This window comes from Oncorhynchus masou, chromosome 2 (assembly GCF_036934945.1).
Source record: "Oncorhynchus masou masou isolate Uvic2021 chromosome 2, UVic_Omas_1.1, whole genome shotgun sequence".
NCBI classification, from domain to species: domain Eukaryota; kingdom Metazoa; phylum Chordata; class Actinopteri; order Salmoniformes; family Salmonidae; genus Oncorhynchus; species Oncorhynchus masou.
The window spans coordinates 25,135,213-25,148,186 of NC_088213.1; the positions used below are offsets into that span (position 1 = coordinate 25,135,213).

Below are 12,974 nucleotides of genomic sequence, written 5' to 3' on the forward strand. Positions count from 1 at the left end.
AAGGACAACCATCTCTACATCACTCCACCAATCAGGCCTTTATGGTCGAGTGGCCAGACGGAAGCCACTCCTCAATTTAATACATTTTAGAATAAGGCTGTAATGTAACGATGTGGATAAAGTCAAGGGGTCTGAATGCTTGACTGTAAGATGCTGAAAATGTATAAATGCAGTATGCAGGTGCCAGTTGTGAAAAAGGAGTTGAGTAATGCCACCATCTACAGGTCAGTTGTGGAACTGCAATCAGAGGTTGCCGTAGCGGACATTTCAGCAAGGGATTGTTGACATTATATTCTGAACAAAAACAAAACCAACCAAAACCTCAGCTCCCTTTTGAAGTACACCAGCCACATATTAAAACAAAATGGCCCATGACTCATAAAATGGTTTCCAAACTAACTTGGTCACTCATCACTGAAAGGGAAAACAGCAACATTGGTACTGTACCTGACCAATTATACTTCCACTAGTCCCATCCAAATATGTGACACAAGAGTATGGACTCTAGTGTTAATACGTATAACGTGTATAGTAACTATATATTCATATAACAATAAATACATGGGAAAATATTACCTCCCACACCTATGGATCTTTGACATATTGTAGACTTTTTCTAAAATCATTATGTCCTCTAACTGTAATTCTATGAGTCTGGGAAAACTAAAAACATCACTGTTGTTGTATAGAGCTGTGTGTATGAATGAGTGATTTGTATCCAGCCAATCAGTAATCCATAGGGCTGTGGGAGCGTTACCTGACTAAGACCAACTGTTAACACTGTCTGTGCATCCCCAAATGGCACCCTATTCCCTATTTAGTGAAAGTTGTGTACTATATAGGGATGGGGGTATAATTTGGAAAGAAGCCTGTCAAACACATTCAGAGAGAGCAGCCAAGTAGAAATAGAATGCTGATGATTTTATGTTGGCAATGAAACCCAAACCTGCCACTACTCACGATTAGCAGGCAAATGTGTACATCTACATTTGCCTTGAATCAGTATTATCCTGTAAAAAGTACATTTGTGATAATTTTTACCCAAAAGATTTCTGCATGTTTCTTTTTGTACAAATCTTTGTATAATCTGCTTACACAACCAAAAAATATCCTTCCATCAACAAAAACATTAAGTCATCGTCTCTACTTACAGATTGCATTTTGAGGTTTAGTCTATCAATCTGTGTACATTTTTCTTCAATATAACATTTTGTACATTTGTTATGTGTATTTTATTATTTAAAAAAATACTTTTCTTGCTGAAGTATGTTCGCCAGCCAAGTTCCAGGTATTGCGCATAAAAATCCACATGACTTTCCAGACACTTATTCCTCAAACACCAGATGGCGCTATGGTAAAAGGCAAGATTTGTAGGTACTGGATGTGGTGTGTAGCTCCACTGTAGAACGTGTATATGTCAAGGAAGAAAATACGCATTTCTTTCTAGAACTAAGCCCCAGCATTTCCCATCTCTTTTTTTGGGGTTATTTTTCAGCTATAAAAAGATGCATGTCGCTTGAGAGAAGGAAGCTCCTTAATACTACTCAGTCAGTACGTGGTCTGGCAGCAGAAGTGGGACAGTCAGGCTGTCAGTCTGTTGCAGAGCAGACCAAGACAGCCCTATCTGCAGAGGTCCTGGGCCTCTGAGTGCTGCTGAGGTTTCCTCTTCTTGCTGTTGCCCTGGTAGTGTGGCTTGCTGCTCGGGTGGCTCTTGATGTTGGATGAGGACGAGTTCTGCTGGACGTGGTGGGTGTTTTTACTGGACGAGCGGAACAACCTGGCCTGGGAAACAAGACAGACACACCTAGTTAGATCAGTAGATAGATCACTGGTAGGCCTCCGTGTGCCATTGAAATGTAAAATCTAAAAGGTTATCTATGTACCGACAGTGTTGTAACGCTCAGGTCATAAAAGTTCAAGGCATTTGTAGGTACAGTAACAGAGCTTTTCAGTGGTTGACTTTGGCTTCGTCAAGCTGACCCTACCTTGCCCCCCTTGTTGTCAGTAGGAGTGCTGGTGGTGTGGCTCTGTGTTCTGTGATTGGTCACGCCACCTGAGGATTCTCGGTGGGCGCTGGAGCCCCGTCCAGGCAGCTGCTTCACTGTCTTACAGGGCGTCCCGTCAGAATCCTGGAGACAACCAATCACAACTCAGTAAATCAGGTCAGCAACCAATGGGTGCATTGCAATAAATGTAGTGTTAAGAGTTGATTTCCTCAGATAGTAGTTTTAGTGTGCACACATGGTGTGTTTGAGTAACAAAACTCAACGTCGCTGGAACTGGATACCGTGGAGGATGAGGATGACACTAATGAGGAGGAGTTGGAAGAGGTCTTGCTGCGAGATGCAGTCACCTCCTCCGTCAGGTTGTTGTTGCACTCGTCCAGCTGCTGAGGCTTCACTAACAGTGTGACATCATTTCCTACAACAGCACATGGACAAATAGTGGTAAGACAATGTGTTTTAGATCGACTAAATAGCAGTCGCACTTCACTGATCTACAAATCACCTTGGATCCCAAACTACTTAAAACATAATAAAGATGACCAATTTTGAACCTTGTCTTCTTGAAACTGATCCCGTCAAACACTGACTACCACCTCGTTAGATCTGAGACCATGTCTAGACTCACAGTAGTACTGTGAAAACATACCATTCAGGGTAGGTTCATTCTGAGACTGTGGTCCCCAGAGCTTGGTGATCCAGTCCCTGTATTCAGCCACTTCCTGGGTCACCCTAATTATTCTGCCAAGTATACTGGAGGAAAGAAAATAGGACATATTGCAAATATCATTAGAGTATTTAGTAAATAACTTAAGATAGAAGCCAAAGAATGTGAGAGCTGTCGTTGGTTAAAGCGAGCCCTAGCTCACCATCTGCTTACCTCTCAGACTCGTTGTTGGGGTAGTACTTGGCGATGGGCGATACGGCATGGTTGAGCACTACGTAGGCATAGTCAAAGGCCTGCTTCACCTGCAACACACCGTATGAGCTGCGGCCAACGTCGTTATCTGCAGGAGGCAAGAGGCATGTTTAGATCATCTCTATTTGGGAAGAGGCGGGTTTCAGACACTGTCTAATATTTCACCCTTTGCTATGGGCACCTGGGACCTCTAGCTGTCTTCTTATTCATGGCCGTTAAAGTGTGTGATAGATTCTTAGGTTCAGTGTTATCAGTAGTTGACTGATGTCACAGTGCTAAAATGAGGTATCACCTGTGCAAGTGCACCCATGCTGAATGGAGGGTATTGTTACCTGGTGCTAGGGGGTCTTCAATGAAGAGCATGGAGGGCCTGTAGAGGTCAGTGTTCTTTTGAAACTCGTCTTTGGCCACATAGCTACCACCATCTTTGATCCGGATGCCCGTCTTCAGGTAGTTGAAGTGGCGTCCATAGAGCTCAAAGAACTCTATAAGAAGAACGCCCACGTTGGCATTGGGGCTGCAGGCATCTTCTCTGTAGTGAAGCTGAAATACAAGGGCAGAGGATAAGAGGTCAATTGCATAGAGGAACAAGCCAAATCATCTTAGTTCACTGAATGAGAAAGACTTAAAATGTGTCAAAAGTCTATAATGGACAGTAAATTATTCTAATGTTAGATGCAATCTATCCTGCACTGTGTGTGTGGGCTACTTGAGAGAATAGCAGAAGTCTCTCACCTGCAGGAAGCTGACAGCCATAAGGAAAAGGCTGTAGGAGCCGATCCCTCCAGTGAAAACCTCATTCAGATCTCTCTGGAGCAGGAACTGCTTCAGCACCAGAACCAACTTCGGAAGCACTGGGTATTTCTTATGGATAAAAGAAACCCGTGGTTATGGTTAAACCTGTGGTTATGGTTATAGTGCCCTCTAGAGGGGAATGTCTCAGACTAGGACACTGGGTATGGCTGGATTGAGGGACAGAGGAGACGTAGTTAAGTGTATTAGCTACCAACACCTCCGTCAGAACCCAAAAAACCTGACATAAATATACAACTTTTATTTTACCAGGTAGGCCAGTTGAGAACAAGTTCTCATTTACAACTGCGACCTGGCCAAGATAAAGCAAAGCAGAGCGACAAAAACACAGAGTTACACATGGGATAAACAAATGTACAGTCAATAACACAATAGAAAAATCTGCATACAGTGTGTGTGCAAATGCAGTAAGGAGGGAAATAGGCCAATAGTGGCAAAGTAATTACAATTTAGCAATTTGCACTGGAGTGATATGTGTAGATGAGGATGTGCAAGTAGAAATACTGGTGTGCAAAAGAGCAGAAAAACAAAAACAAATATGGGGATGAGGTAGGTAGTTGGTTGAATGGGCTATTTCAGGGTGGGCTGTGTAGAGCTGCAGCGATCGGTAAGCAGCTCTGACAGCTGACACTTAAAGTTAGAGAGGCAGATTTAAGTCTCCAACTTCAGTGATTTTTGAAGTTCGTTCCAGTCATTGGCAGCAGACAACTGGAAGGAAAGGCGGCCAAAGAGGTGTTGGATTTGGGGATGACCAGTGAAATATACCTGCTGGAGCGCCTGCTATGGGTGGGTAATGCTATGGTGACCAGTGAGCTGAGATAAGGCCGGGCTTTACCTAGCAAAGACTTATAGATGACCTGGAGCCAGTGGGTTTGGCAACAAATATGTAGCTAGGATCAGCCAACGAGAGCATACTGGTCACAATGGTGGTTAGTATATGGGGCTTTGGTGACTAAACAGATGGCACTGTGATAGACTGCATCCAATTTGCTGAGTAGAGTGTTGGAGGCTATTTTGTAAATGAAATCGCCGAAGTCAATGATCGGCAGGATAGTCAGTTTTACAAGGGTATGTTTGGCAGCATGAGAGAAGGATGCTTTGTTGCGAAATAGGAAGCCGATTCTAGATGCTTAATGTGAGTCTGGAAGGAGAGTTTACAGCCTCGCCAGACACCTAGGTATTTAAATTTGTCCACATATTCTAAGTCAGAATCGTCCAGAGTAGTGATGCTTGTGTTGGGCTGGCGGGTGCGGGCAGCGATCGGTTGAAGAGCATGCATTTCGTTTTACTAGCTTTTACGAGCAGTTGGAGGCCACGGAAAGAGTGTTGTACAACAATCTATGCTTGCTAACTGTCAAGCCTGTTTCATCAGCTAGCTCTTTTACCGGACTGCATTAGGTAATGTATCCTGAATAAGAGATGCCTGCTTCACTCACTTTTTTGTAGTCTTTGATGAGAAGGGCAGCTTTGACTCCGTTCTTCACATTGAAGCTGATGTCCACCTTCACCTCTGTGCGGAAGTCTGTCAACTTGATGATGGGTACCTGGAACAATGGGACATAGTGATGAGGATGGATTTACACATACACTGTCACCCGGGGCAATGACACACTGCACAGTTAGTATGCATGCACAACATGCAGATGACTCAACACTATACACGTCAGCTACCACAGCAACTGAAATGACTGCAACACTTAAAGAGCTTGTTGACAATGAATAAGTTAGTCCTAAATATTTCAAAAACTAAAAGCATTGTATTTGGGACAAATCATTCATTAAACCCTAAAACAAATATTGTAATGAATAATGTGGTAATTGAGAAGGTTGAGGAAACTAAACTGCTTGGAGTAAGCCTGGATTGTAAACTGTCATGGTCAAAACATATTGGCACAACAGTAGCTAAGATGGGGAGTAGTCTGTCCATAATAAAAGCGCTTCTCTGCATTCTTAACAGCACTATCAACTAGGCAGGTCCTACAGGCCCTAGTTTGGTCGCACCTGGACTACTGTTCAGTCGTGTGGTCAGGTAACACAAAGAGGGACTTGGGATTGAAATTGGCTCAGAACAGGGCAGCACGGCTGGCCCTTGGATGTACACAGAGAGCTTACATTAATAATGTGGAGGAGATTACTTGTATTTGTGATAAGTATTGACATATTGAATGCACAGAGCTGACACCCATGCATACCCCACAAGACATGCCACCAGAGGTCTCTTCACAGTCCCAAAGTCCAGAACAGACTATGGGAGGCGCACAGTACTACATAGAGCCATGACTACATGGAACTATTCCACATCAAGTAATTTATGCAAGCAGTAAAATTAAAAAAAAAAAAAAAAAAAAAATACACCTTACAGAACAGCGGGGACTGTGAAGCAACACAAAAGGCAGAGATACACGCACACACACGATAACATATGCACTATACACACACACACACACACACACACAGATGGTTTTTGTGTTGTAGATATGTGGTAGTAGAGTAGGAGCCTGAGGGCACACACTAAATATGTAGTGACATTTGTTGCAAATGTATTGTAATGTTTAAAAAAAATGTATAACTGCCTTAATTTTGCCGGACCCCAAAAAGAGTAGCTGCTGCCATAATAAATACAAACATACCGTGGCCTTGTCCAGCACTTTGATGGAGTTCTCGTCAGTCACGTTTTTCTTCCGCAGGGCCTCTTCCAGGGTCCAAAGGGGCAGGTTTTCCCAGTTCCCAAACACCACCAGATCGATGTCACTAGGAAGTGGAGTAAGTAAAGGTCAGAGCAACATCACATTCGGATCTGAAGAGGACTCTCCAGTTCACTTTCACACAGCTTATTGTCACTAATCCAGAGTCCCCAGTTACAGTGTTTTGTGTGTGTGTGTGTGTGTGTGTGTGTGTGTGTGTGTGTGTGTGTGTGTGTGTGTGACGTCGGAGCGGAGAGCAGTCTGGCTCGTCAAGAAACCAGGTTAAAAAGGCTTTGGATCAGCAGCGCTAAAATGACCACAGCCTTAATCCCAAAAAACAAAGGCCAGCCACATCACTCTTTCTCCATATAACCACTCACAAAGGGGTGAATTCTGAACACAGTTAAACGTGCGTAAATGTAAAATTATTATCTTTTTATGCACTTCTCTCTATGCCTATGTATTCTGACCTTGAATTTAAAGGAAAACTCCACCCAAAAACAATATTTTGGTATTTGTTTCATTAGTCCATTGCTGATATAGTCCCAAAATGTTTAGCATGTCAGAATTCAAGTTTAAGATGTATAACTTAAAAAAATGCATAAATACAGTCGGTATGACCCATTTTGCATTATATGATGCAAAACACAAATCATATTGACATTAAGCGAATGAATAAGGTATGTCTGAATACCAAATACTGCTTAGTGTGTAGGAAAGGCATGCGTAGAAAAGGCATAAGAGCTTACAAACCTGGCAGACATCAGTTAAACATCTAGTCAACTCAGGTAAATTAAATGTGAAATCAACAAAAACATTCACCAGTCATCGGATTTTGGTTAAAAAATACATTCATGGGCCTCCCGAGTGGCGCAGTGGTCTAAGCTGTGGCACTAGAAATCCTGGTTCGAATCCAGGCTCTGTTGCAGCCGGCTGCAACCGGGAGACCCATGGGGTGGCGCACAATTGGCCCAGCGTCGTCCGGGTAGGGGAGGGTTTGGCTGCCAGGGATGTCCTTGGGCCTTTAAATGTGCCGGGCGCATGCACGCTGACACGGTCGCCAGGTGTATGGTGTTTCCTCCAACACATTGGTGTGGCTGGCTTATGGGTTAATTGGGACAGTAGTGGAGAAGGTGGAAAGTTAAGTTCCTTGGCGTACACATCACGGACAAACTGAAATGGTTCACCCACACAGACAGCGTGGTGAAGGCGGCGCAACAATGCCTCTTCAACCTGAAGAAATTTGGCTTGTCACCTAAAAACACTCAAACTTTTACAAATGCACAACCGAGAGCATCCTGTGGGGCTGTATCACCGCCTGGTACGGCAACTGCACAGCCCTCAACCATGAGGGTAGTGCAGTCTGCACTACGCATCACCGGGGACAAACTACCTGCCCTCCAGGACACCTACAAAACCCAATGTCACAGGAAGGCCTCCTCAAGGACAACAACCCACTATCATCCAGAAGGCGAGGTCAGTACAGGTTAGAGGTCGACTGATTATGATTTTTGAAAGCCGGTACCAATTATAGGAGGACCAAAAAAAGACGATACCGATTAAATCGGACAATATTTTTTATATTTTTTTTATAAAATATACATATATATAAATAAAATATATATATATTATAACTTAATATAATACAACAATTAAATATATTTAGTCTCAAATAAATAATGAAACATGTTCAATTTGGTTTAAATAATGCAAAAACTAAGTGTTGGCGAAAGTAAAAGTGCAATATGTGCCATGGAAAAAAATTGACAGCCTAATCTCAGGAGTTGATAGGCTTGAAGTCATAAACAGTGCAATGCTTGAAGCATTGCGAAGAGCTGCTGGCAAAACGCAGGAAAGTGCTGTTTGAATGAATGCTTACAAGCCTGCTGCTGCCTTCCACCGCTCAGTCAGACTGCTCTATCAAATCATAGACTTAATTATAATAACACACATACACACCTTAGGTCATTAATATGGCCAAATCCAGAAACTATCATTTCAAAAACAAAACGTTTATTGTTTCAGTGAAATACGGAACCGTTCCATATTTTATCTAACGGGTGGCATCCATAAGTCTAAATATTGCTGTTACACTGCACAACCTTCAATGTTATGTCATAATTATGTACAAACTGGCATTTTAAATCGCAACAAGCCAGGTGGCCCAAACTGTTGCATATACCCTGACTCTGCGTGCAATGAACGCAAGAGAAGTGACACAATTTGCCTAGTTATTATTGCCTGCTAACATGAATTTCTTTTAACTAAATATGCAGGTTTTAAAAAATATACTTCTCTGTATTGATTTTAAGGCATTGATGTTTATGGTTAGGTACATTAGTGCAACGATTGTGCTTTTGCGCTTTGTTAAATCATCCCCCGTTAGGCGAATTTGGCTGTCTTTGTTAGAAAGAAATGGTCTTCACACCGTTCGCAACGAGCCAGGTGGCCCAAACTGCTGCATACACCCTGTTGCACAGAACGCAAGAGAAGTGACACAATTTCCTTAGTTAAAAGAAATTCATGTTAGCAGGCAATACGCAGGACAAGCTAGATAAACTAGTAATATCATCAACCATGAGTAGTTAACTTGTGATTATGTTAAGATTGATTGTTTTATATAAGATAAATGTAATGCTAGCTAGCACCTTACCTTGGCTCCTTGCTGCACTCGCATAACAGGCAGTCAGCCTGCCACGCAGTCTCCTCAGGGAGTGCAATGTAATCTGAATTAATCAGTGTCAAAAAATGCCAATTACTGATTGTTATGAAAACTAGAAATGGGCCATTCCGATTAATCGGTCGATCTCTAGTACAGGTGCATCAAAGCTAGGACCGAGAGATTGAGAAACAGCTTCCATCTCAGGACCATCAGACTGTTAAACAGCCATCACTAACAGAGAGGCTGCTGCCAACATACAGACTCAAATCTCTGGCCACTTTAATAAATGAAATAAATAAAAAAGGTATCACTAGTCACGTTAATGTTTACATATCCTACATTACTCATCTCATATGTATATACTGTATTCTATACCATCTACTGCATCTTGCCTATGCCGCACGGCCATCGCTCATCCATATATTTATATATTCTTATTCATCCCTTTAAATTTGTGTGTATCAGGGAGTTATGAATCGTTTTGATTACATGTTAGACATTACTGCATTGTCGGAACTAGAAGCACAAGCATCTCGCTAACCATGTGTCTGTGACCAATACATTTTAATTTGAGTCAAGAAGCAGTGCGGCTTGGTTGGGTTTTGTTTCGGAGGACGCACGGCTCTCGACCTTTGCCTCTCCCGAGTCCGCACGGGAGTTGCAGGGATGGGGAAAGACAACCACAAAATTGTAGAGAAAGGTTTTTTTTAAATAAAGTGAATTATATTCATTAAGAAATTCCTTTATGTTGATTACTTTTTAAAAATCAAATCAGTTTTCCACGTTGATTCAACGTAATCACATGAAATTACTTGGAAACATTGATTAAACCCATTTTTGCCCAGTGGGTAGTTTTTGTAGTTTACCCCATACATTTTGCAAATGTATTCATTTTTAAACTGAAATACCTGTTTACATAAGTATTCAGACCCTTGGCTGTGAGACTTGATGTTTCCATTGATCGTATTTGAGATGTTTCTACAACTTGTCCACCTGTGGTAAATTCAATTGATTGGACATGATTTGGAAAGGCACACACCTGTCTATATAAGGTCCAACAGTTGACAGTGCAGGTCAGTGCTCTGAGACATGATTGTTTTGAGGCACAGATCTGGGGAAAGGAAGGGTACCCAAAACATTTCTGCAGCATTGAAAGTCGACAAGAACACAGTGGCCTCCATCATTCTTAAATGGAAGAAGTTTGGAACCACCAAGACTCATCCTAGAACTGGCCACCTGGGCAAACTGAGCAATCGGAGAAGGGCCTTGGTCAGGGAGGTGACCAAGAACCCGATGGTTACTCTGACAGAGCTTCAAAGTTCCTCTGTGGAGATGGTTGTCCTTCTGGAAGGTTCTTCCATCTCTACAGCACTCAACCAATCAGGTCTTTATGGTACAGTGGCCAGACTGAAGCCGCCACTCTATAAAAAAGGCACATGAAAGTCCACTTGGAGTTTGCTAAAAGACACCAAAAGACTCAGACCATGAGAAACAAGATTCTTTCGTCTGATGAAAGCAAGATTGAACTCTTTGGCCTGAATGTCAAGCGTCACGTCTGAAGGAAACATGGCACCAGCCCTACGGTGAAGCATGGTGCTGGCAGGATCATGTTGTGATGTTTTTCAGCGGCAGGGACTGGGAGACGAGTCAGGATCTAAGCAAAGATCAACGGAGAAAAGTACAGAGAGATCCTTGATGAAAACCTGTTCCAGAGCACTCACGGCCTCCGACAGGTGCAAAGGTTCACCTTCCAATAGGACCACAACCTTAATCACACAGCCAAGACAACAAATGGAGTGGCTTCAAGACAAGTATCTGAATGTCCTTGAGTGGCCCAGCTTGGGCTTGAAGAGCCTGGGCTTGAACCCAATTTAACATCTCTGGAGAGACCTGAAAATAGCTGTGCGGCAACGCTTCCCATCCAACCTGACAGAGCTTGAGGGGATATGCAAAGAATGGGAGAAACTACCCAAATACAGGTGTGCTAAGCTTGTCGCGTCATACCCAAGAAGACTCAAGGCTGTAATCACTGTCAAAAGTACTGAGTAAAGCGTCTGAATACTTGTGAAAATGTTCTTTTTTTTCTCTTCATACATTTGCAAAAATTTCTAAAAGCCTGTTACTGCATTGTCATTATGGGGTAATCAATTTTAGAATACTGCTGTAACCTAACAAAATGTGGAAAAAGTCAAGTGGTCTGAATACTTTCCCCGAAGGCACTGTATTTAGCCTCACAGTTAAGTATTTTATTGTGAGGCTAAAACAATTCGACAAAACAGTTGCATCCATGAGTTCAAAAAATATATAATAATTGTCAATTAAAAGGTCTGCCAAAGTAAAAAATCTGATTTAAAAAATGGATTTATATGAATGCAGTAACTACAGAAATTGTTTGTTCACTGGGAAATGAATATCTAACAAGTCAGTGACAACTGTGTGGAGTTTGTGACAGCAACTGAGTTTATTACAGTATCACAGAAACTATAATCCTGGGATTTCCTATGATCCTCTACGCAGAAGAACCCCTTACCTTCTAACGACGCTAATGAGCTTCAGAGAAAAACAGAACAGTTTTTCATAGATGGTTTTAATAGTTTGTAACTCAAACCATTTGGACTCCAGACGTTTTTGTAGAATAGACAAAATGAAATGGTTCAACCCCACTAGTCTGTAGCTCAAACACACTGTTTAAAAGGGGTTAGAAGTCCAAAACACACCAACAATAAGTTGGAACTCATTGGGTTAAGGGTCAGTTTACACTCACTAATGGTGCGCGGGTCAGCTGTTTGTTCACCCGCCAGCTATTGCTAATAACCCATCCACAACCACCCAAGTATATGTGAAAAGGTGAATCTGAGGCCCACAACCGGCCCGAACCCAGATTTTTTTAGATATTTTTTCTCTCTATTCAACCCGCCACCCACCCTTCATCCACACAACATTTTATGACCCTAAACCCAACCGCCCCGCGGTTATATCCGCAGGGTCTGCAGATTATGAGTCAACACACATATCACCAACACACTATAAGAGAGATTATGATAGGAAGGCCATTATGTACTCCATTACCTGAATCAAACAGCTTACCTGGTTGGCAGATAGAGGCCCGTGCTGAAACTCCCAAACACTTGAACCTGTAACAAAGTCAAACGTGTTATTCATTGATTTAATTTATCAATCAGATAAGCCGAGCTATACACTAGCTTTGAACTGATACAATGGCAGACATTTAGTTAGAAAATAAAGACAAATTATATAATTTGACTTCTGTCAAGTCACGTGATACGCTACTCTCAGTCTGATATTTCAGGACAGGTGTCAACTAAAGCAATAAAAATATAATCTTTATGCTAAATGGGGAGTGTAACGTGCATCAACTTATTTCACCTTTTATGCAAGGTGAAATAAGTGCACAGTCATTATCTGACAACAATGCAATGTCCTTGGGTGTAAAAAATGGGAACAGAATGTAGTTATGAGAAAAGGGATCAAATGATGCTTTAAAACCTAACAGTTTGGACAAAAAATAAATGAAATAAGCTTTTTATTTAACGCGTCCAGATACCAGACAAATATCCTGCTTTATCTGAGCTTTGTGGGCATTAACCAATGTCACGTCACATAACAGTATTTCACATTGGTTCTGAGGGCTCAAAAATAGCCTTTGCTGAAGCCTTAAACCAGCCTTTATTCCCTTAAACCTCCCTCCTTGGCTGAGCTCCTGCCTGAACCGACCAAGAGGGTTAAAAAGCCTGGACTCCAATCTGCTTACTTGAGGTGCATTAGGCAGGGCATGTGATTGTGATGTGGGTGGAAATGAGAGGGGTGATGGATTGCCACTGTGTGGACAAGTTCCAATCCCAGTGAGGGGGAACACATCCACACAGGTCCCC

General features: G+C 42.2%; 1 protein-coding gene across 2 annotated transcripts in view; it reads right to left on the reverse strand.

The window, feature by feature from the left end:
- Positions 1-902: 902 nt before the first annotated feature.
- LOC135557350 (terminal nucleotidyltransferase 4B-like) overlaps positions 903-12,974 on the reverse strand; it is a 32,315-nt gene continuing 20,243 nt past the window's right edge. Inside the window, exons 3-12 of one of the 2 annotated variants that reach the window (XM_064990550.1) lie at positions 12,169-12,215; positions 6,366-6,486; positions 5,172-5,279; positions 3,658-3,786; positions 3,255-3,465; positions 2,884-3,010; positions 2,653-2,756; positions 2,288-2,421; positions 1,986-2,129; positions 903-1,782 (exon numbers count right to left, since the gene is read on the reverse strand). In XM_064990550.1, coding sequence (XP_064846622.1) covers positions 1,621-1,782; positions 1,986-2,129; positions 2,288-2,421; positions 2,653-2,756; positions 2,884-3,010; positions 3,255-3,465; positions 3,658-3,786; positions 5,172-5,279; positions 6,366-6,486; positions 12,169-12,215 — 1,287 coding nt within the window. In that variant the 3' untranslated portion in view covers positions 903-1,620. Of the gene's footprint in view, positions 1,783-1,985; positions 2,130-2,241; positions 2,422-2,652; positions 2,757-2,883; positions 3,011-3,254; positions 3,466-3,657; positions 3,787-5,171; positions 5,280-6,365; positions 6,487-12,168; positions 12,216-12,974 lie in introns of those variants that run through there. The other variant, XM_064990559.1, reaches the window with a different exon arrangement.